This window comes from Garra rufa, chromosome 10 (assembly GCF_049309525.1).
Source record: "Garra rufa chromosome 10, GarRuf1.0, whole genome shotgun sequence".
Taxonomy (NCBI): Eukaryota; Metazoa; Chordata; class Actinopteri; order Cypriniformes; family Cyprinidae; genus Garra; species Garra rufa.
In genome coordinates, this window is record NC_133370.1 from 41,736,653 (window position 1) to 41,759,540 (window position 22,888).

General features: G+C 39.5%; 1 protein-coding gene across 1 annotated transcript; it reads right to left on the bottom strand.

Annotated features, from left to right (window-relative positions):
* Positions 1–41: 41 nt before the first annotated feature.
* Positions 42–21,677, bottom strand: ddr2b (discoidin domain receptor tyrosine kinase 2b). Its single transcript, XM_073849459.1, is given in 14 exon segments — positions 42–415; positions 3,264–3,413; positions 3,494–3,728; positions 4,912–5,109; positions 5,248–5,369; positions 5,446–5,672; positions 8,618–8,828; positions 9,290–9,426; positions 10,770–11,010; positions 18,295–18,478; positions 18,564–18,666; positions 19,834–19,981; positions 21,266–21,497; positions 21,583–21,677. Coding segments are annotated over 14 exon segments (2,400 nt in total). The 5' UTR covers positions 21,663–21,677; the 3' UTR covers positions 42–283.
* Between the last annotated feature and the right edge of the window lie 1,211 nt (positions 21,678–22,888).

Genomic DNA, 22,888 nt, shown 5'->3' on the forward strand with positions numbered 1-22,888 from the left:
CAACAGCAAAATGAACAGAAAGTGCATTACTGTACAGATGAAAAGAAAAGGGAGCATAGAGCGAAATACCATTTAACAATTATATTCCCAATAACATATATTTCATATTTATATAGGTCAAGATTTATGATTTTCTTATTTTTAATCTACACTGAAAAAGGATATTGATATTACATTTAACTGTGTGCTTCCCTCACATTTCTGGGGATTTTCTTAAGATATTCTTTACAGAAAAACACTGGAAGGTCTGAATATGGGAGTTGCTCTGTACATCAGCATGGAATTAGTCATGGTATTCCATCAATGCGCTGTGGATCTCCAGGAACGTGGGTCTTTCTTTGGCATTTCTTTTCCAGCAGCTGAGCATGAGACTGTACACTGAATCAGGACAGCAGTGCGGTTTCGGCAGATAGACCTGAGGGGTTGAAAATACAGCTCAGCACTGACACCTTTAGTTTTTTCCAACTTACTACATGGATTTTCCCTGACTCATCATGCAGTGCCAGCTATTCTTAGGCACAAGAAAAAAATATGTCAGTACACCAATTTAAAAAATACACTAGAATACTGCTGAAACACTGTTTTTCAATCAGGAATTAAAAAATTTTTTTTTTTTTAAATATATTAATAATAATTGTATATTTACAGTCAAACCAAAAATTAGTCAGACACCAGATATAATTTTTGATATTTTTGCTAGTGAGTGTAGGACACTATAGTTCATTTACAGTGGGTACGGAAAGTATTCAGACCCCCTTAAATGTTTCACTCTTTGTTATATTGCAGCCATTTGCTGAAATCATTTAAGTTCATTTTTTTCCTCATTAATGTACACGCAGGACCCCATATTGACAGAAAAACACAGAATTGTTTACATTTTTGCTGATTTATTAAAAAAGAAAAACTGAAATATCACATGGTCCTAAGTATTCAGACCCTTTGCTGTGACACTCATATATTTAACTCAGGTGCTGTCCATTTCTTCTGATCATCCTTGAGATGGTTCTACACCTTCATTTGAGTCCAGCTGTGTTTGATTATACTGATTGGACTTGATTAGGAAAGCCACAGACCTGTCTATATAAGACCTTACAGCTCACAGTGCATGTCAGAGCAAATGAGAATCATGAGGTCAAAGGAACTGCCTGAAGAGCTCAGAGGCAGAATTGTGGCAAGGCACAGATCTGGCCAAGGTTACAAAAAAATTCTACTGCACTTAAGGTTCCTAAGAGCACAGTGGCCTCCATAATCCTTAAATGGAAGACGTTTGGGATGACCAGAACCCTTCCTAGAGCTGGCCGTCTGGCCAAACTGAGCTATCGGGGGAGAAGAGCCTTGGTGAGAGAGGTAAAGAAGAACCCAAAGATCACTGTGGTTGACCTCAAGGGATGCAGTCGGGAAATGGGAGAAAGTTGTAGAAAGTCAACCATCACTGCAGCCCTCCACCAGTCGGGGCTTTATGGCAGAGTGGCCCGACGGAAGCCTCTCCTCAGTGCAAGACATGAAAGCCCGCATGGAGTTGCTAAAAAACACCTGAAGGACTCCAAGATGGTGAGAAATACCAAGATAGAACTTTTTGGCCTTAATTTTAAATGGTATGTGTGGAAAAAACCAGGCACTGCTCATCACCTGTCCAATACAGTCCCAACAGTGAAGCATGGTGGTGGCAGCATCATGCTGTGGGGGTGTTTTTCAGCTGCAGGGACAGGATGACTGGTTGCAATCGAGGGAAAGATGAATGCGGCCAAGTACAGGGATATCCTGGACGAAAACCTTCTCCGTAGTGCTCAGGACCTCAGACTGGGCTGAAGGTTTACTTTCCAACAAGACAATGACCCTAAGCACACAGCTAAAAGAACGAAGGAGTGGCTTCACAACAACTCTGTGACTGTTCTTGAATGGCCCAGCCAGAGCCCTGACTTAAACCAAATTGAGCATCTCTGGAGAGACCTAAAAATGTAACCAACGTTTACCATCCAACCTGACAGAACTGGAGAGGATCTGCAAGGAGGAATGGCAGAGGATCCCCAAATCCAGGTGTGAAAAACTTGTTGCGTCTTTCCCAAAAAGACTCATGGATGTATTAGATCAAAAGGGTGCTTCTACTAAATACTGACCAAAGGGTCTGAATACTTAGGACCTTGTGATATTTCAGTTTTTCTTTTTTAATAAATCTTTAAAAATGTCAACAATTCTGTGTTTTTTCTGTCAATATGGGGTGCTGTGTGTACATTAATGAGGAAAAAAATGAAATTAAAGGATTTCAGCAAATGAATGAATAAACTATAATGAATAAATTGTGATGTGAGAAATGTTGAAGGTGTCTGAATAAATTTTGGTTTGACTGTATATTTGAATACTAAAATTAATAATAATAAAATTGCATTTAAATTAGCATGTTTATTAAAATTAATTATAATGCACAAATAAAAATATGTAGTACATAAATGAACAAAATACAATTATAAAGATTAATAATAAAATACTAAATATAATAAACCAAAAAACAATTAATACATTTTTTTTTTCATTTTTATTTAAAAGGGACAATGCACAATAATTAAATAAGCACTTAAAGGGCTAGTTCACCCAAAAATCAAAATTCATTAATTACCATCCTTATGTTGTTCCAAACCCATAAGACCTCTGTTCATTTTCAGAACACAAATGGAGATATCTTTCATGAAATCTGAGATCTGTCTAGCCCTGCGTAGACAGCAACATGGCTGGCATGTTTAAGGCCCAGAAAGGTAGTAAGGACATTGTCACATTGTTAAAATAGTCCATGTGATATCAATGGTTTAACCATAATGTTATGAAGTTATGAGAACTTTTTGTGCATACAGAAAACAAAATCACACAGACAGGCTGACTTGCAATTTTTGCCTAGCCTTACTTTTTTTGAAACAGAATATACAGAGTATCTTGGGTCAACAGCACCACATGCATGCGTCATGGTAATTTTGTGAACATGCGTCGAAGACTGACACGCTAGAGAAGAAATTGTTGAATAAAATAGTTATTTTTGTTTTCTTTCACATGGACTATTTTAATGATGTCCTTACAACCTTTCTGGGCCTTGAACGTGTCATTTGCATTGCTGTCTATGCACGGTCAGAAAGCTCTCAGATTTCATCAAAAACATCTTAATTTGTGTTCCGAAGATGAACAAAGGTCTTATGGGTTTGAAACAACATTAGGGTGAGTAATTAATGACAGAATTTTCATTTTTGGGTGAACTATCCCAAAACTACAAGTCTCACCTGTTTGTTTTGGTCTCTGAAAAACTCGCCCGTGTTTTCGATCACCTGCTCATCTGTGAACTGGGCGTATGGCTGCTCTTTACACAAGGTCAGAATCTCCCACAGGGTCACCCCGAATGCCCACATGTCGCTGGCCATGGTGAACTTACCCTGTGAAAACACAGATTGTCAAATGGATAGAGTAGCTTGTGAGTTTACGACACTGCAAACTTGACTCCAGAAAGACTTACCAGTAGGATGCTTTCCCAGGACATCCAGCGGATGGGGAGCACAGCTCGTCCCTGTATGCGGTAGTAATCTCCACGATACAGGTTGCGGCTCATGCCGAAGTCGGCGATCTTGATGGTGTTATTTGTGCCCACTAAACAGTTGCGTGTAGCGAGATCACGGTGAACGAAATTGAGGGAGGACAGATACTTCATTCCAGAGGAAATCTGAGAGGCCATGTGGATCAGAATTCTGTAGCTACAATGAAAAAAAAAGTCATTTACAATATGGTATCAATATTTGTGATCCTGGACCACAAAAACAATTTTAAGTAGCACAGGTATATTTGTAGGAATAGCCAAAATACATTGATTGGTTTAAAATCTTTGTGATCTTTGAAATCTTTGGGATATTGAGATCATGTTCCATGAAGATATTTTGTACATTTCCTACTGTTAATATATCAGAAATTAATTTTTGATTAGTAATATGTATTGCTAAGAACTCATTTGGACAACTTTAAAGGTAATTTTCTCAATATTTAGATTTTTTTGCACCCTCAAATTCCAGATTTTCAAATAGTTGTATCTCAGGCAAATATTGTCCTGACTGGTTTTGTGGTCCAGGGTCACATTTTACTTTGTTTATCAAACAAAACTATCGTAAGCCTCTAGAACACTGAATATAGTGCAAAGGTCAAATAATCAAACTCCTGAGTAAAGTGTATGCACTGAAAAAAATGAAACAACTGCATCATCAAGTGCATTTTTCATTGGTCTAAGCAAAAATTATGGTTTCTGCTTTAAACTGCTTTTGCTTATTTTGTCTAAAAGCAAATAGCACTCCCCATAAATAAATGAAAAAAATATTTTGTTTAAATAGTGTTTTTGCTTGACACCAGAGTGTTGATATGCAGAACACATACTGGCAAGTTTTACTGACTGTAGAAATTATTGTGGCTTTTATTAATTGTTTATTTATTTATTATTATATTACTATAAAAAAATAATGCATGTTTTATAAAAGACATTAAAATACACATTAAGGTCTTTCAAATAGAATACTTCTGTCTTTATTTATAGTACATATACTAAATGAAACATATAGATTTTTAAAATGTAATATAGATTTTTTTTTTTTAATGCCAAAAAAAGGACCAATAGTTAATTATTGACCTACAATAAGTAACATTTTAGCTTGTATCTAAATAAAATGTGTTGTGGTATATTTTTAACTAATATATTTTCAGAAATAACTAAACTTCTTTCTTTGTATGCATGTTTTTGTCTTTGCAGGAAGAAATGTTTATTTATAATTAAATAAAAATGTAATGCTCGAACCAAACCATAAATGTGATTTGAGAAAAACAAATACATTTTACTGTAACCAATTAAAGTAATTAAAGTTGGTCCAAAGTATAATTGTATTGAGTGTGATATACCTGATTGCAGCTGAGTTGCCGGCCTGAACTCCTTCATCCTGCAGCTCATGGTGGGACAGGAACTGATTGAGGTCTCCGTTCTCCATGTACTCCGTGATCATGCACAGCGGATCGCTCTCAACGCACACCGCCAACAGGCGAATGATGTTCGGGTCTCTTAATCGTGAGATGATCCTGATCTCTTTCAAGAAGTCGTTCCTGAAAATGTAGATTTCCTTGAGGAAAATGTAAATTGTCCTAAAATGGCTGGACAGCATCTGTAAAGCAAAAAGCAGTGCTGCTCAGCAACAACAGGCATGTAACATTGATTGCGGGACACCTGCACCTGTGTGTTACCTTGCATTTTTGTTTGCATCCGCTCTTAGAGTCTTGACTGCTACAAGCATTGGCTCATCACTGATGCCACCACAACGGTCCTTCATGAACTCCTGCATTCCCTCAGCTTCGCAAAGATGAACCTGCAGCAGGAACAAACATGTATAACAAATAACTTTACCAAGAATGATATTTTGGAGAAGAGAACTGGTCACCAACTTCTCCAAATTGTCCTTCTCCAAGCTTCTCTTTGAAAGTCAGTCTCTCCCTCGGAAACTCTTCCAGAGCGCCATCCCTTCCTGGAGATAAGGGCATGTTAACCACTGTGACGCGGTAACTGTGGGCACCAGAGGCTTCCTTCTGGCTCACGATGTCTGCCTCTGCGTAGTGTGGGGCCTCTTCTGTAGGGTGGGCCATAGAGGGTTCGGAAGGGGCATCGATCATTGCTGTAACACAACCATATCAACATAGGTATGTTATGTTGTTAAAGGGACAGTTCACTCAAAAATGTAAAAATCTGTCATTATGTCATTCTAAACCTAATTTCGGTTATTTCTTTAAAAAAAGGTTACAATACATTTTTCAAAATTTGGGATTGATAAGATTTTTAAATGTTTTTAAATTAAGCCTCTTATGCTCCCCAGAGCTGCATTTATCTGATAAAAATACAGTAAAAGGGTGAAAATGTGAAATATTATTACAATTCAAAATAACTGTTTTCTATTTAAATACATTTTTAAACGAATAAATAACAAAATAACAAAGCTGAGTTTACTCCAGTCTTCAGTATCATGCGATCAGATATATGCTCAAGAAACATTGCCATCAATGTTGAAAATATATGTGACCCTGGACCACAAAACCAGTCATAAGGTTAAATTTTACAAAACTGAGATGTATACAACATATGAAAGCTCAATAAATAAGCTTTCTATTGATATATGGTTTGTTAGGATAGGACAATATTTGGCCGAGATACAACTATTTGAAAATCTGGAATCTGAGGGTGCAAAAAAATCAAAATACTGAGAAAATCACCTTTAAAGTTGTCCAAATTAAGTTCTTAACAATGCATATTACTAATCAAAAATTACATTTTGATATATTTATAGTAGGAATTTTACAAAAAATCTTCATGATTTTTGGCATAAAAGAAAAATCTAGAATTTTGACCCATACAATGCATTTTTGGCTATTACTACAAATATACCCCAGCGACTTAAGACTGGTTTTGTGGTCCAGGGTCACATATGCATTTATTTGAAATAGAAATCTTTTGAATGTCTTTGTTGTAACTTGTCACTTCAATTTTATGTTCTCGATGATTTTTTTTTTTTTTTTTTTTTTTTTTTTACTGGCTTCAAAATTGGTGTAGTTTTTTTAAAAATCGGATCAGAGCTGCTTGCATAAAACAGCATTAAACTAGTCCATACATCAACTCTTTTTTAAAGCCGTGTAGCAAAATAATAACATTAAAATAAGTTTTTATTCATTGATAATGTTCTTCGGATGCCACAGTTTTTATATGGTGGCAAGATAAAAAAAAATGTCTTTTGACTGATCCAATGTAGGAGTCGACCAATATGTGTTTTTTAGGGCCGATGCTAATAATGATTATTACAGATCTAGAAGTAGACTGATAAATTATATTTTAATCAGATTTATATGTCTGGTGTAAAAATTGAAAAGAATGTCAAAATTAAAAATAACAAGGGCTCTGACAAAACTTCTTTAAATGCTTTTAAATTATTTTATCTGCAAATCGGTTTTGAAAAATGACAGATTAATACAGATCAAGTCAACCGATGACCGATATTTTGAACTGATATACACGTCTGGTGTAAAAATTAAAATTAATGTCAAAATTAAGAATAACAAGGACTCTGACAAAAACTTCTTTAAATGCTTTTAAATTAATTTATCGGCAAATCGGTTTTTAAAAATGACCGATACCGATTAGTACAGATCAAGTCAACCGATAATCGATATTTTGAACTGATATACATGTCTGGTTTAAAAATTAAAATGGTCAAAATTAAGAATAACAAGGACTCTGATAAAAACTTTCTTTAAGTGCTTTAAAATGATTTTATCTGCAAATCGATTTTATAAATGGCCGATATAATAACCATAAAAATGCTTAATATTGGCACCAATAATTGGCCAGGCAGATAATCAGTCGAACCCTAATCCAATGTCACATGATACACTGAAAGGAGCCATATTTGAAATAAAAGTTAAAGTAGATGGAAAGATTGTCAATAAATAATATCCTTAAAAAATAATAATATATCAAACAGAACTATTTTGTTGTAACATTTTGGTGTTATTTTCTTCTGTCTTCTGACAGAATACAAAATTATTATGAACTAGGTTTGAAATGACATGAAGATTAATTAATGAAAACTTAGAGAAAAATTAATGACAGAATATTAATTTTAGGCTGAACATACACACAAGGATTTCCCTCTAACAAATGCAGAATAAGTTTACATATAATGAGATATAGCAGTCAAAAGTTTTTGAACAGTAAGATGTTTAATGTTTTTTTAAAGAAGCTTCTTCTGCTTACCAAGCCTGCATTTATTTGATCCAAAGTACAGCAGAAACAGTAAAATAGTTAAATATTTTTACTATTTAAAATAACTTTTCTTTTTGAATATATTTTAAAATGTAATTTATTCCTGTAATTCAATTCAAAGCTGATTTTTTTAATCATTACTCCAGTCACATGATTCTTCAGAAATCCATCTAATATTCTGATTTGCTGCTCAAAAAACATGTATTATTATTATTATGTTGAAAACAGCTGAGTAGAATTTTTCCAGGTTTCTTTGAAGAATAGGAAGTTTATAAGAAGAGCATTTATCTCTATATATCTTATTTGTCTTTATCATCTCTTTTGATCAATTTTATTTATCCTTGCTAAATAAAAGTATTAATTTCTATAATTTCCTCCTCATGTTATAGTGTATAATGTTACAAAAGCTTTTTATTTCAGATAAATTCTTCCAAAAGATCTTTGAATCTTTCTATTCATCAAGGAATCCTGAAAATTTACTCAACTGTTTTAAATATTAATATTATTAATAATAAATGTTTCTTAAACAGCAAATCAGCATATTAGAATGACTTCTGACGGATCATGTGACACTGAAGACTGGAGTAATGATGCTGAAAATTTAGCTTTAATCACAAGAATAAATAACATTTTAAAATATTCAAATAGAAATCAGCTTTTTAAATGACTGCTTTTGCTGTATTTTAAATCAAATAAATGCAGGCTTGGTGAGCAGAAGATAATTCTTCAAAAAACATAAAAAATCTTACTGTTAAAAAACTTTTGACTGGTAGTGTAAGTAATCGAAAAAAAATTTTTATGACACTGAACAACCCTAACCAAGGTTTTCTGTAGCCTGGAATTCTGGTAGTTTCCGTAAAAGTTGTGATGGCTCCTGGTAGTCAGATCCCATGGGGAAAATTCTTTCATATGTGGAATTGGATTCAACATCGCTGGACAGAGAGGAGCGACGGTGGGTGAACGCCTCTCTTTGAACAGACAGATGCGTGGTCAGCTCATCATCCAACATACGCCGAGAGGCCTTCAACAAAATGTGATACATACATGCTACATTAATAACCACAAAGCTGACAGCAGGGTTATTACAGTTAACTAAAACCATAAAAAACCTAAACTGAAAATAAATTTACAAAACCCTTTAAATAAGCTAGTCACCAATGGAACATTTCTTATTTTCATTTAGTTAAACTTGATGTACTAAAAAAAGAAGAAATTTAAAAAAACTATATTAAAAAACAAACAAAAATTACAGAAAAAAAACTTTAACTACAATTCATAAATACACTGTATATTAAACACTAGTACCTCAGTGATACTAAAATAACATTGGCTGACAGGATGAATCTTACTGTCATGCTATTCTATTACACAAAATTATAAATACTCATTTTATGCTCAAGAAATGCACAGCAGGCTTCAAACTCAAGTTAATAAGCAGGTTGAAGTTGTCTCTGAAGTTGACAATGAAGATAATAATCTTACCTTCTCAATCATTTTCTGCCAGACCTGTCGCCACAGAATGATTATTATGATGGCCAACAGAATGACAATAATGGCCACCAAACAGCCTATTAGTATCCTTGTGTTGCTGTCATCAATCTTGTGGGTGGGATCATCGCCTGCAGAAGGTTCAGAGTGGAAAAGACAAAACAATCTTTTTATATTTTACAGAATCAAAGTTTTCTGCAAAAAGGACATCCTTTCGATGCCATATTAAGCATTGCAATGCTTCATTCAAAAAGATTATTGGCTCTTTTAACTGTAGAATGGGAATTGCAGTCACCACAATAAGAGTAACGATTTCTTCTATTCATGCACAATGAAAATATTGACACCCCATCTTTTTTTTTACCTTTGATTATGCTGCAAGATTATTCTAAAATGCTTAAATGATTATTTTTCATATATGACCCTGGACCACAAAACCAGTCTCAAGTAACAATAGCCAAAATACATTGTATGGGTCAAAATGATCAATCTTTCATTAGGATTTTAAGTAAAGATTATGTTCCATGAGAATATTTCCTACCGTAAATATATATTAAAATATTTGTTTACAAAAAGTTATCCATTCAATACACAATAAAGCAAGCTCACATTTTTATAAAGTTTCAGTGCAGACATGTGTTACCCTGTACCACAAAACCAGTCATAAGGGTAATTTTTTTAATTGAGATATATACATCATTTGAAAGCTGAATAAAATAAGCTTTCCATTGATGTATGATTTGTTAGGATAGGACTGATAGAACCATTTTTTGGCCAAGATACATCTATTTGAAAATCTGGAATTTGAGGATGCAAATAACTAAAGATACTGAGAAAATTGCCTTTAAAGTTGTCAAAATGAAGTTCTTAGCAAGGCATAGTAATAACCTATCGTTCCTATCCTAACAAATCATACATCAATGGAAAGCTTATTTATTCAGCTTTCAAATTATGTATATATCTCAATTTAAAACAAAATGACTGGCTTTGTGGTACAGGGTCACATATGTCTGCACTGGAACTTTATAAACATGTGAGTTTGCTTGACCAATTAGTCTATAAAAATATATGTTATGTGTATAACTGTGAAATTCATGAGCCCACTGTATGAAGTAATGAACAACAGATGGCACTGTTGCCTTCAAATTTATACTTTACAATGGTATAACAGCCAAATGGCACAATGTGAGAGCATATAATTATTCACAAAGATTTCTGTATTATATCTAGAATAAATATAACGTTCACCTGGGTGAATCCCTGGATTCTGATTACGTTTACGAGGAACAAGAGAGGTGTTGTACACTTCTGTATCTGAAAGGTGAATTTGGGTGAAAGGCATTGTGAACTGCAGTGATACTGTATTTTTAGTAGGCTATTAATATGCTAAAATGAATCATGAAAAGTGAAGAGATAAGAAAAGGAGCGCTGGTGATAAAAGAATGAACACGCAGTGCGATTAAACCTCTATTACCTGATTGGAAAGCAATTTCACTGAACATCATCCAGATGTCATTGAATGCAAAACGGCACCTAATTGCGCTGGCCATGCGGTTGCCAAGGGCAACCGTGACAAACCGAGCACTTGGACTGATGTTGTCTGCTTTTAGCTTGAAAACCACAGGATTGGGCTCCCAGTCTGAATCTGAGTGGAAGAAACAAACGGCCTGTCGGAACATTTTTACTCCCCATGTGTACATGTTGTTGCAGTGGACCTAAAACAGAAAGTTATCCATTCAATACAAAATAATTAATTAATAATTATAATAGTAACATACAGTTGAGGTCAAAAGTTTACACCACTTTCAGAATCTGCAATATGTTAATTATTTAACCAAAATAAGAGGGATCATGTTATTGTTTATACTGACCCGATTAAGAAATTTCACATAAAAGATGTTTAATAGTCCACAAGAGAAACAAATAGTTGAATTTATAAAAATTACCCTGTTCAAAAGTTTACATCACCTTGATTCTCAACTCTGTGTTCCCTATCAGTCTGTCTCTTCGACGTCACGTTGGAGACCGACGAATTGGGATCTCGCCTAGAGAGACCAATCCTCTTCGTTTATAAACTAAACGAGCCAATGCACATTGGCATGCATGACTGCATCCAGCTGCCGCTGATCACAGCGTGAGTATAAATAAGCAGCAGGTGCGATGCATAGACAGCCTTTCGCTTCGGAGCCAATCCTCTATGAGAAGACGCACAAGCTTTCTACAAAGAGCAAACTCTTCTGCTGGTGCTGGCGGCACTGCGCGTCAGTGGTGGTGGTCATCTGTGGGTGAAAAAAGCGCACAGTTAAGGACTGCACTACCCGCCTTCTGTGTCGCAAGTGGCCATCTCCCCTGTGCGCTTCAACACATAGAGCAGTTTCCTACAAGAGTGCCACAGGTGAACATCTTTTTAAAGACGAGGCATTTAAAAAGGGCAATATGCCATTTCACCAGTGCGTTTCTGGATGCGGTCATTACCTGGCACCTCTGGCAGAGAGCTGACTGGTCTGACAGTGACGGCGGATAATCCGTCGTGGGTTCCTCCTTCCACCGACACTCCGTTGTCAGTGGAGCTTCCAGAAGAACGGGCTGGACCTCCTCGTGGGGTACCACTCATGGCTTTTGGAGCTCCCCCTGACGATCAGATGTCGATCGCGGCATCGGAGGGTGAGCCAGACTTCTCGGGGGAGGATGATTCCGGCACACTGTCGTCCACTGGGCGGTCAGCGGTGCCGGATACCGACCCTGAGATGATGGCTATGCTTGCCCGGGCCGCCGAGAAGGTAGGGCTTGAATGGAACCCTCCATCACGTCCCGATCCTTCCCGGCTGGACGATTGGTATCTTAGGGTGGCCCACGCTGGTTCTCAGCGTCCCACCCCAGTGCCTTTCTTCCCAGAAGTGCATGATGAGCTCACTGGGACGTGGATGGCACCTTTTACTGCCAGAAACCGCTCCAGTGGCACATTCTCACTCACCACCCTTGATGGCGGACCAGCGCGGGGGTATACGGCTGTCCCGCCGGTGGAGCGTGCGGTGGCGATGCAATTGTGTCCCGGCGCCGCTTCCACTTGGCGGGGCAATCCGTTGCTCCCCTCCCGGGCCTGTAGGCACTCGTCGGCTGTGATCGGCAGTGCCTATGCAGCTTGTGGGGCTGGTGGCTCCGCCTTACACGCTATCGCGTTGTTACAGGTTCATCAGGCTCAGGCACTGAAGGACCTGTACGAGGGTGGTCACAACCCAGAAGTTCTACGGGAACTTTGCATTACTACGGACCTCGCGCTACATGTGACGAAGGTGACCGCGCGGTCTCTGGGTCGTGTGATGTCCACGATGGTGGTCCAGGAACGCCATCTCTGGCTGTGTCTGGCCGACATGAGGGAAGCCGATAAAATGTCCCCCCGTGTCCCAGACCGGCCTCTTCGGTGACGGTGGAAAACTTTGCCCAGCAGTTTTCTGCCGCACAGAAGCAGACTGAGGCCATCAGTCACATCCTGCCCCGGCGTGCACCTGCTGCTGCCTCCACCTGGCCGGCGGCGGCACTTCAGTCTGCTCATCGCCGAGGGCGGCCCCCTGCTTTCGCCCCCGCTCCACCGCAGAGATGGAGGGAGCTGCTCTTCGGGAGGTGGTGAACGCACCACTCCCTCCCCCAGAGGAGGGCCGGATGGAGAATCTTTTGTTTTCTTTTTTCCCGTCATCGGCCACACGGCCGGTGACACCCAAACTCCCCAGAGGGGACAGCGGGCGTTGCACGGGTCAATACGTCTGTGGTCCAGTTGATTCCGCTTGCACACTGTCTGGGAGCCTGGCTAGAGCTTCCCAGCCCATCTTACTGGCTCCGCCGGACCATCAGACTCGGCTATGCGATTCAGTTCGCCCGGCGTCCTCCCAGGTTCAGGGGCATCCACTTCACCTCAGTGAAAGTGGTAGACGCCCCTGTCCTGCGCGCAGAGATTGCTACCTTGCTGGAGAAGGAAGCCATAGAGCCGGTCCCTCCAGCCGATATGAGGACAGGGTTTTACAGCCCTTACTTCATAGTACCCAAAAAAGGCGGTGAGTTACGACCAATCTTGGATCTGTGCGTCTTGAAACGGCCCTTGTTCCCCTCAAAGAACAGGGTGTTCGTATTCTCAACTACCTCGATGACTGGCTGATACTGGCACAGACTCGAGATCAGTTGTGCGAACACAGGGACCTGGTGTTGGCACACCTCACCCGCTTGGGCTTTCAGGTCAACTGGGAAAAGAGCAAACTCTCCCCCATGCAGAGGATCTGTTTTCTCGGTATGGAACTGGACTCGGTCTCACTGGACTTGCTGGACTCACGCCTTACCCAAGAGCATGCTCAGTCAGTGCTGAACTGCTTGAATACGTTCAAGAGCAGGGAAGTGGTCCCACTGAAACAGTTTCAGAGGCTCCTGGGGCATATGGCAGCAGCCGCGGCAGTTACATCGCTTGGACTGCTCCAAATGAGACCACTTCAGCACTGGCTCCATGGCCGAGTCCCGAGGAGAGCGTGGCAGCGCGGCACACACCGGGTCAAAGTAACCTCGGCCTGTCGCCAAACCTTCACCCCGTGGTCAGACCTGGCTTTTCTTCGGGCAGGAGTACCCTTAGAACAGGTCTCCAGGCATGCTGTGGTAGACACGGATCCCTCCACCACAGGCTGGGGGGCCACGTACGACGGACAGGCAGTGTCGGGATTTGGACGGGCCCTCAGCTACACTGGCACATCAACTGCCTAGAGATGCTAGCAGTACGTCTTGCCTTGAGCTGTCTCAAAGGACGTCTACGAGGCAAGCACGTGCTGGTCCGTATGGACAACACTGCGACCGTTGCGTACATCAACCGACAAGGTGGTCTACACTCCCGTTGCATGTCGCAGCTCGCCTGTCTCCTTCTCCTTTGGAGTCAGAAGCATCTGAGGTCACTTCGTGCCATTCATATTCCGGGCTTGCTCAACCGTGCAGCCAACGAGCTCTCACGAGCTGCGCTTCCCGGAGAGTGGAGACTCCACCCCCAGACGGTCCAGCTGATTTGGAGATGTTTCGGGGAAGCTCAGGTAGACCTGTTTGCTTCTCCGGAGACGTCCCACTGCCAGCTGTTTTACTCCCTGACCGAGGGTACTCTCTGCACGGATGCCCTGGCATGCAGCTGGCCGCGGTGCCTGTGCAAATATGCGTTTCCCCCAGTGAGCCTTCTCGCACAGACACTGTGCAAGGTCAGGGAGGATAAGGAGCAGGTCCTGCTAGTGGCACCTTACTGGCCCACTCGGACCTGGTTTCCGGAACTAATGCTCCTCGTGACAGCCCCTCCCTTGCAGATTCCTCTGAGGAAGGATCTACTGACTCAGAGACGGGGCACTTTGTGGCACCTGCATCCAGACCTCTGGAAACTACATGTTTGGTCCCTGGACGGGACGCGGAGGTTCTAGGTGATCTACCCAAAGGAGTGGTAGACACCATCACTTCGGTGAGAGCTGTATCCACGAGACATGCTTATGCCTTGAAGTGGAACCTGTTCCTCGAATGGGCTTCCTCTCGTGCAGAGGACCCCCGAAGATGCCCGATCGGAGTCGTGCTTACCTTTTTGCAGCAAGGGTTGGAGCGTAGGCTGTCTCCCTCCACCCTTAAGGTCTATGTGGCAGCTATCTCTGCGAACCATGACCCCTTAGAAGGAAGGTCGGTGGGTAAGCACGACTTGGTCATCAGGTTTCTTAGGAGAGCGAGGAGGTTAAATCCTCACAGCACTACAGCGGGTCCCCTTTGAGCCTTTGCGATCAGTCAAGCTGAAGTATCTGTCAATGAAGACTCTGCTCCTGCTTGCACTGGCCTCCATCAAGAGGGTAGAGGACCTGTAGGCTTTCTCGGTCGACGATTCGTGCCTTCAGTTCGGTCCGGCAGATTTCCAGTTAACCCTGAGGCCCCGGCCTGGCTACGTGCCAAAGGTTCCCACTACTCCCTTCAGGGATCAAGTGGTGAGCCTGCAAGCGCTGCCCCCGGAGGAGGCAGACCCAGCCCTAGCTTTGCTTTGTCCCGTCCGAGCATTAAGATGCTACGTTGACCGGACGCAAAGCTTCAGGACCTCAGACCAGCTCTTTATTTGTCACAGGGGACAGCAGAAGGGGAAGGCCGTCTCCAAGCAGAGGATAGCTTACTGGATAGTGGATGCCATCACCCTGGCTTATCAAGCTCAGGGCGTGCCCTGCCCGCTCAGGTTGCGAGCTCACTCAACTAGAAGTGTTGCATCCTCCTGGGCGCTGGCTCGTGGCACCTCACAATGTGATATTTGTAGAGCTACGGGCTGGGCGACCCCCAACACGTTCGCTAAGTTTTATAGCCTTCGTGTAGAGCCAGTCTCCTCCTGCGTTCTCACCTCAAATGGGTAGAAACACTGAGTGGCACTGGCTCGGGTCGGCTTGCTATCCACTCCAGAGTGTCCATGTAGTAGACCCTGTCGAGCTCCTCCTTCCTCAGCACCAGACGTGGCGGAACGTCCAGGTGCCAGGCCCTCTCTCGATGAATCCTTCAGAACCGATTGAAGGCTCAGGTTAACATGAGAGACTTAAGTGAATCCCATATGTTTTTCCACAGTAACCCGCAGAGGCTGTGTTTCCCCGGTAGACCATTTACCATCGTAACGAGGGTTCAATCACCTCCAAACTTCCATATGTCCTAGTATGAGCCATATGCGTATTGCTCCGAACCTCCTGCAGGATGGGTGGGGGCTCCGCACGTTCCCAGTGCTCCAGCTTCACTGAAGTGGGTAGTGCTATGTTATACAGTGAAGGAGTACGAAGGAGGGAACGGAGACGTCACGTCCCGTCGCCTCAGCTGCTGTACCACCACTGTATCCCGGGCCCGACTTGGCTCCTCAGCGAAAACCTGTCTATGCATCGCACCTGCTGCTTATTTATACTCACGCTGTGATCAGTGGTAGCTGGATGCAATCATGCATGCCAATGTGCATTGGCTCACTTAGTTTACACACAAAGAGGATTGGTCTCTCTAGGCGATATCCCAATTCGTCGGTCTCCGACGTGACGTCTCCGTTCCCTCCTTCAGGGAACGAGGGTTACATATGTAACTGAGACGTTCTTACCTGAATGATCCACCGCTGTGTTTTTTGTTCATGAGTCATGTTCATGGGTGAAAACTTTTTGAATTTAAAGATCAGGGTAAATTTAATTTATTTTGTCTTCTGTGAAACAAGTAACTATCTTCTGTAGCTTCTGAAGGGCAGTACTAAATTAAAAAAATAATGACGTTTAGGCTAAATAAGAAAAATGTACACATCTCCATTCTGTTCAAAAGATTTCACTTCCCAGCTCTTAATGCATTGTTTTTGCTTCTGGAGCGTCAGTGAGTGTTTGAACCTTCTGTAATAGTTGCATATGAGTCCCTCAGTGGTCCTCAGTGTGAAAAGATCTCAAAATCATATAGTCATTGTTGGAAAGGGTTCAAATACACAAAAATGCTGGAAAACCAAAGAATTATTGGGACTAAACAGCAGGCAGTTTAATTGTTCAAGACAAACAAGGGGCTCATGAACAACTATCACTAAACAACAACAACAACAACAACATCTGTGAATCATTCAGGTACAAACACAACAATAAGAATCAAGGTGATGTAAACTTTTGACCACGATCATTTTTATAAATTCTAAAACTATTATTTTCTCTTGTGGGCTATATGTTAACAACTTTTATGTGAAATATTTTATTCAGGTTAGTATTAAATAAACAGTAACATTTTGTATGATCACTCTTATTTTGGTTAAATAATTAACATTTTCCAGATTTTAAACTTTTGACCTAAACTGTACATGATACATTTTGTAAAACAGAAAGTAGGCATTCAACTGAAAACACCTTTTTAAAAAAGAATATAAATTACTTCCGTTGTCTTATGAAAAATGAAGTGTACTGTCTAATGAACAGAACAGCATTAATGTTAAACAAAAGTAAACTTTAATGTTATTTTTACTGAGATCTGCCATGTATTTAAAAATTTTTTAATTATACATTCACAATTTTGTTCATTTAAAATACATTAATGTTAAATGTTATAATAAAGAACTCACTACGGTTACAATTATATTATTAGTATATAATATATCATAAATTCTTTTATTATTAAAATTATATTAAGTGCACATTCAATACAATTAAAGGGATAGTTCACCCTAAAATAAAAATGTGATGTTTATCTGCTTACCTCCAGGGCATGGATCCAAGATGTAGGTGACTTTGTTTCTTTGAAGTCATACATTGAGGTCTTAACACAAGAAACAGTCAGTGTGTGCAAGAAACTGAACAGTATTAATATTTTTTTTTTTTACCTCTGATCAACAGCAATGTCCAAATGTCCTGAGCGTGTTCACAACAGTGGGCGCGTGACACTCTGACATAGTAGACGCATGCATAAAAGTGATCTGTCGTGTTTACACAGAGAGATTTTAGGTACGACAGCTACTTATGTGCTTATCCTGATTGTTGCAACCGATTAAAAACTGAAAGATTATGTTTGCTTGTGCAAACTCATCCGGGAGTGTTCAATTTTCAGAGCCTGATCGACTGAAGTTATGGTTGCTTGTCCTTTATCACGCGCCGGCTGTTGTGAAAGCGCTCAGGACAGATGGACATATTCCGGTGGATCAGAGGTAAAAAAGTATATAAATACTGTTCAGTTTTTTGCACAGACCAATTGTTTCATGTGTTAGGACCTCAATATCATCACAAGCCGCAGAGTTTACTTTGGTTTTGTCTATGTATGTTTTTTGACTCTCAAAGCCGTGGATCCCATTGATTGCCATTATATGACTGACAGACCGCAACAGTTTGAGTTAAAAATCTTTGTTTGTGTTCTACTGAAGAAACAAAGCCACCTACATCTTGGATGCCCTGGGGGTAAGCAGATAAACATAAAATTTTCAATTTTGAGTGAATTATCCCTTTAAGCACACTTCTTTTTCACAAGGAGCCGATTTATATTAGACAAACCTTCATTGATGTGAAATTTCTGACCCGGTCGAACTCAAAAGTCATCTCCACTGACCCACCAGGGAAACTAGCATTGGTCCAGCCCACATAGTCATAGCCAGGCCAGACTCCATACACCAGGCTTTTAGTGAAGTCATCCAATCCCCAGCTTCCATCAGTGAGCTGTCCAAGGCCTTCTGTCATGCTGGGAGAAAACCTAGTTGTTTGAAACCTTGTTGAGTGAATGAGGTAGTGATATTAGCTTTAGTGTTTAGTGTGTGTTGCTGTACCTGTAGCTAATAGCTCCATCATACACAGTGTCATTTAGGTAGATATGTTGGCCTCTGAAAGACATCTGTTGGCCAGCAGGGGCACTGTAGGACACAAGACCATCTGCAGAAAAATAAGAGATAAAACTGAATATTTACATTTTTGTCCACCAAAATGTTTGAATAGCATCTAGCACTATATTCAGTATAAATAATAATAATAATAATAATAATAGTAATTTTTAGAATGAAAATTTCCTGATAATTTACTCAACCATGTCATCCAAGATGTTCATGTCTTTCTTTCTTCAGTCACAAATAAATCACGTTTTTGAGGAAAACATTCCAGGATGTTTCTCCATATAATATACTTCAATGTGAGCCAACAGGTTGAAGGTCCAAATTGCAAAGTCAATGCAGTTTCAAAGGGCTCTACACGATCCTAGCTGAGGAATAAGGGTTTTATCTAGCAAAACGATCTGTCATTTTCTTAAAAAATAAAAATCAATATACTTTTTAATCAATGCTTGTCTTACGTAATCATGTTGGAAAGGTCATGTGCAGTTCTTCGTCTGTGTTCTTTGGCTCAAAAAGGTAGGGTAGGGCAAAAACTCTCATTTTTTTCTTTTAACTTCGTCCAACATTGTTGTTTAAACTTTTTTTTGTAAAGGGCATTTAACTTCCTTTGCACATTCGCTTTGAACACTGGGTCAAAACTTCCATCTATATCATGCACATGTAATGTGAGCTAGTAAGTTTGTATTTTTCTCAGAAAATAACCGATCATTTCACTAGACAAGACCCTTATTCCTTGGCTGGGTTGTGTAGAGCGCTTTGAAGCTGCACTGAAACTGCAATTTGGACCTTCAACCTGCTGAGCGCCATTAAAGTCCACTATATGGAGGAAAATCCATATAATTTCTTTTCGACTGAAGAAAAAAAAGACATGAACATTTTGGATGACATGGAGGTGAGTAAATTATCAGGAAGTTTTTATTCTGGAAGTGAACTTCTCCTTTGAGTTATTCACTGAATGTGTTGACATTTAGAAAGAAAGTCAATGCAATTACATTAGGCTAAATGACTGATGTGTAAATGATTCATTTTTAATGACTTTTCCTCTAAAGAGGATAAATCAATTCCATAAACACTTGAAATATATTCTGCACAAGTATGTGAATGCAAACACTTGTAGCTTTTCAAACATTGTTGAGATCAGAAGCTTTAGTTAACTCTATAGTCTGCATTTGAGTACTTGAATAAAGCATGTTTCTAAGTAAGAATAGCTTACCAAGCCATTCACAGCCATAGAGCTCCACTCTCATACACACAATCATAGAGGGGTCAGTCACAGGCATGAAACGCACAAAACGAGCAATTATGGGAGGCTCCAGGTCCTTAAGCACGACATCATAGGCGTTACTGTTCCCTTCAATGATCTATATAGATGTACAAGAATGAAAATACACAGACTGATTAACTCACACTTTATATTTCACAATACTCATCATTCTTAGAGGCTTAGAGGTAAGGTTCCCCCCAAAATGAAAGTTCTGTCATCATTTATTTCCCCAAGTCACTCAAAACCAACGGAGGCCCTAAAGGGACACGGCTAAGAGAAAAGGTATTGCGTGGTCACAGGAAACTTTCCCTTCACTCTCAAAACCTTTGCATTCTCTTGTAAAATGACTGCTTTTTCCTGAGAATCTTTTTCTTGCAACTTATTTATACCACAATAGTTTTGTGAGCGAATGCAAAGTTTCTCAGGGGAATGCAAAAGAATTGAAGTGGAATTCCTTCAATCTCATTTTCCCCCCATCACCTTGTCCCCTCAGGGGCTCAATACAAACCTGTTTGACTTTCTTTCTTCTGCATAACACAAAAGATGATATTTTGAAGAATGCTAGGATCCAAATGACACTGAGCCTCGTTGACTTTAATTGTATGGAAAGAAAAAGAACACATGACAACTGAAATATTTTTGAGAATCTGTGGTTTTACAGAAGAAAGAAACACAGGTACAGAGTTTTTCACGACGCGTCATCAGTCGGCCATATTGGCAGCACTAAACATAATGCCATTGAAACGAACAAAATTCGCCTATTTTGCTGATTATTGCTGCTGAAAATGGTCAATTATTGTCATGTTTTGTGCTGTACTAATTGGTCGGACCTGGATAAACATGTTCGTACTATAGACTGCAAAAGGAGCAAAGGCATTTGTGGTTGGCCAAACTTAACTAGGATTTTCAGAACAAGAAACTTAATAACATTCGTGTCTGTTCTTATCATTTCCGGTCAGGTGGGTGAAATATTAGTCTAATATCTTAATTAATACTGCATGTACATATCTTTACCCCCTATTAACTTTAGTTTGTCAAAATATTGCACCCTTTCCTGCTTACTAAGTCCTTTTCTATATGATTTAGCAGCTTCCACACAATTTTCTCTGTGGTTTAGACAGCATAAATTAGCAAAACGACGTATTCAGTAGTACATTAACTGTGCAATCCATGCTGTTGTTTACATCTGAGTATCGCCAATATGGCCGTGCATCCGGGTAACTGACCAAATCATGACGTAAGTGCAAATTCTCTATTAAACAACATGGAGTGATAAAATGATAACAGAATAGTAATTTTCACATTAAGTGTCTTTTGTCAGCTAATCACAGCAAAGATCTCAGTATCTATGTAATTGATAAAAATAACATTGCCATCTCACCTGTCGACCTTGCCGGTCCCGCCAGGAGACCCAGCGTGTGCCATCCCGGCTGTATTTAATCTTGTATCGCTGAGCAAACTCATTGCCCACTCCGTCTGCATGCCGCCCCTGTGTGCCAACAAGAGTGACAAAATGGAGGGTGCGAAGGTCAATCTGCAGAAACTCCTTTAGATTGTCTGGTTCAGCCATGACATCTGGACACCATGCTCCATCTCCATCATCAAAATCCAGTCTGAAAAAGAGAACAATATGGTGGAGAAAATAAGTTCTGTTATTAGTATTTTTGATCAATTGTGCGATCAGTGTGTGGGATGTACCTGCCATATCGAGCTGCAGTGGACTCTGACCACTGGCTGGAAGCAGAAATATCTTCATCCTGAATTTGGCCTCCAGTCATCCCCAGTGGGTACCTACATACAGCTATCACATGATAAAATTTAGAAAGGTTACATGCTACATATTGACAACACAGACATTTATTAAAATTGTGTGCATTGATACAAAAGTCAAGGTGTCAAATATCTGTTAATGTAAGTTTGGTTTGCAAATTACCATATTAATTGTGTCTCTGTTATCTTGTGTGTCAAATACCAGTCATTTCATTCAATCAGTGTACTATCAACCGTTACAAATAACAATAAACAGATTAAATTGCATATAAATTATACATTTATAAACAGGAATTCATAACAGAGTATGACTGCAACATTATGACAAAAATATTTCAGGTGATACTTCTGGCTACACAGATAAATATATTGGTCCAGGACAAATTATGCAACTGCTGTTAATCGCTGAAGCTATACAAGGCAAATTAATCACTTACAAACTGCACGTCGTATCTGTTGTTTATGACGAGAAGATTCGTGATAAGTGCGCACACACTCCAAAACTAATCTAATCTAAACGCTTCGGATAAGTCGTTGCGTTTTCAAGCTTAACAGAATCATGTCTGAGTGGATACAATTGTCAGCGCTGCATAAAACAACATGTAACAGTAAGACCGAAAAGTAATGCGATTAATTTATGCTTTTCATAAATTTTAACATTTAATTTTAATTGCAACAGCAGTAATATATTTAGTTTAATTGTGCAGGCTCATTTTTTGTCCTTGTATGTTGAATTTGTGGGGCACTTTGGTGCCTTTTTGCCACAATCTCCTATTAATTTCCGATCATGCATGACATAAAAAAATTTTCTGATCAATTTATTTATTAAAAAATAGGCTATATTAAAAATCCAATTCATATAATGACTTAAATTCATTTCTGTTATGAAGAACATGACATGTTTTTAATTTCTAAATTAAAATGTATTTTGATGTTTTTTGTTAGGCGGCATAAAAGTAAAAAAAAAATGTCATGGTGATACAACAGTTCTGATATTACAATGAAAAAGACATTTTAATTAATAAAATAGAACACAGCTTTTTAAAATGCGACAATATTTCACAATAATATAGCTGCAAGCAGCGATTACTGATTAATTTGCCATAGAAATATGTTTTATTTTAAGTATATGACTGTTACAGCACAAGCTGTGGTCTGATCTCCCTAAAACTTGTTTGGAATCACCTGTCACATGTGCTCACCAGGTTTTGTGAAGTTTTGAGTTTTTGTTTAG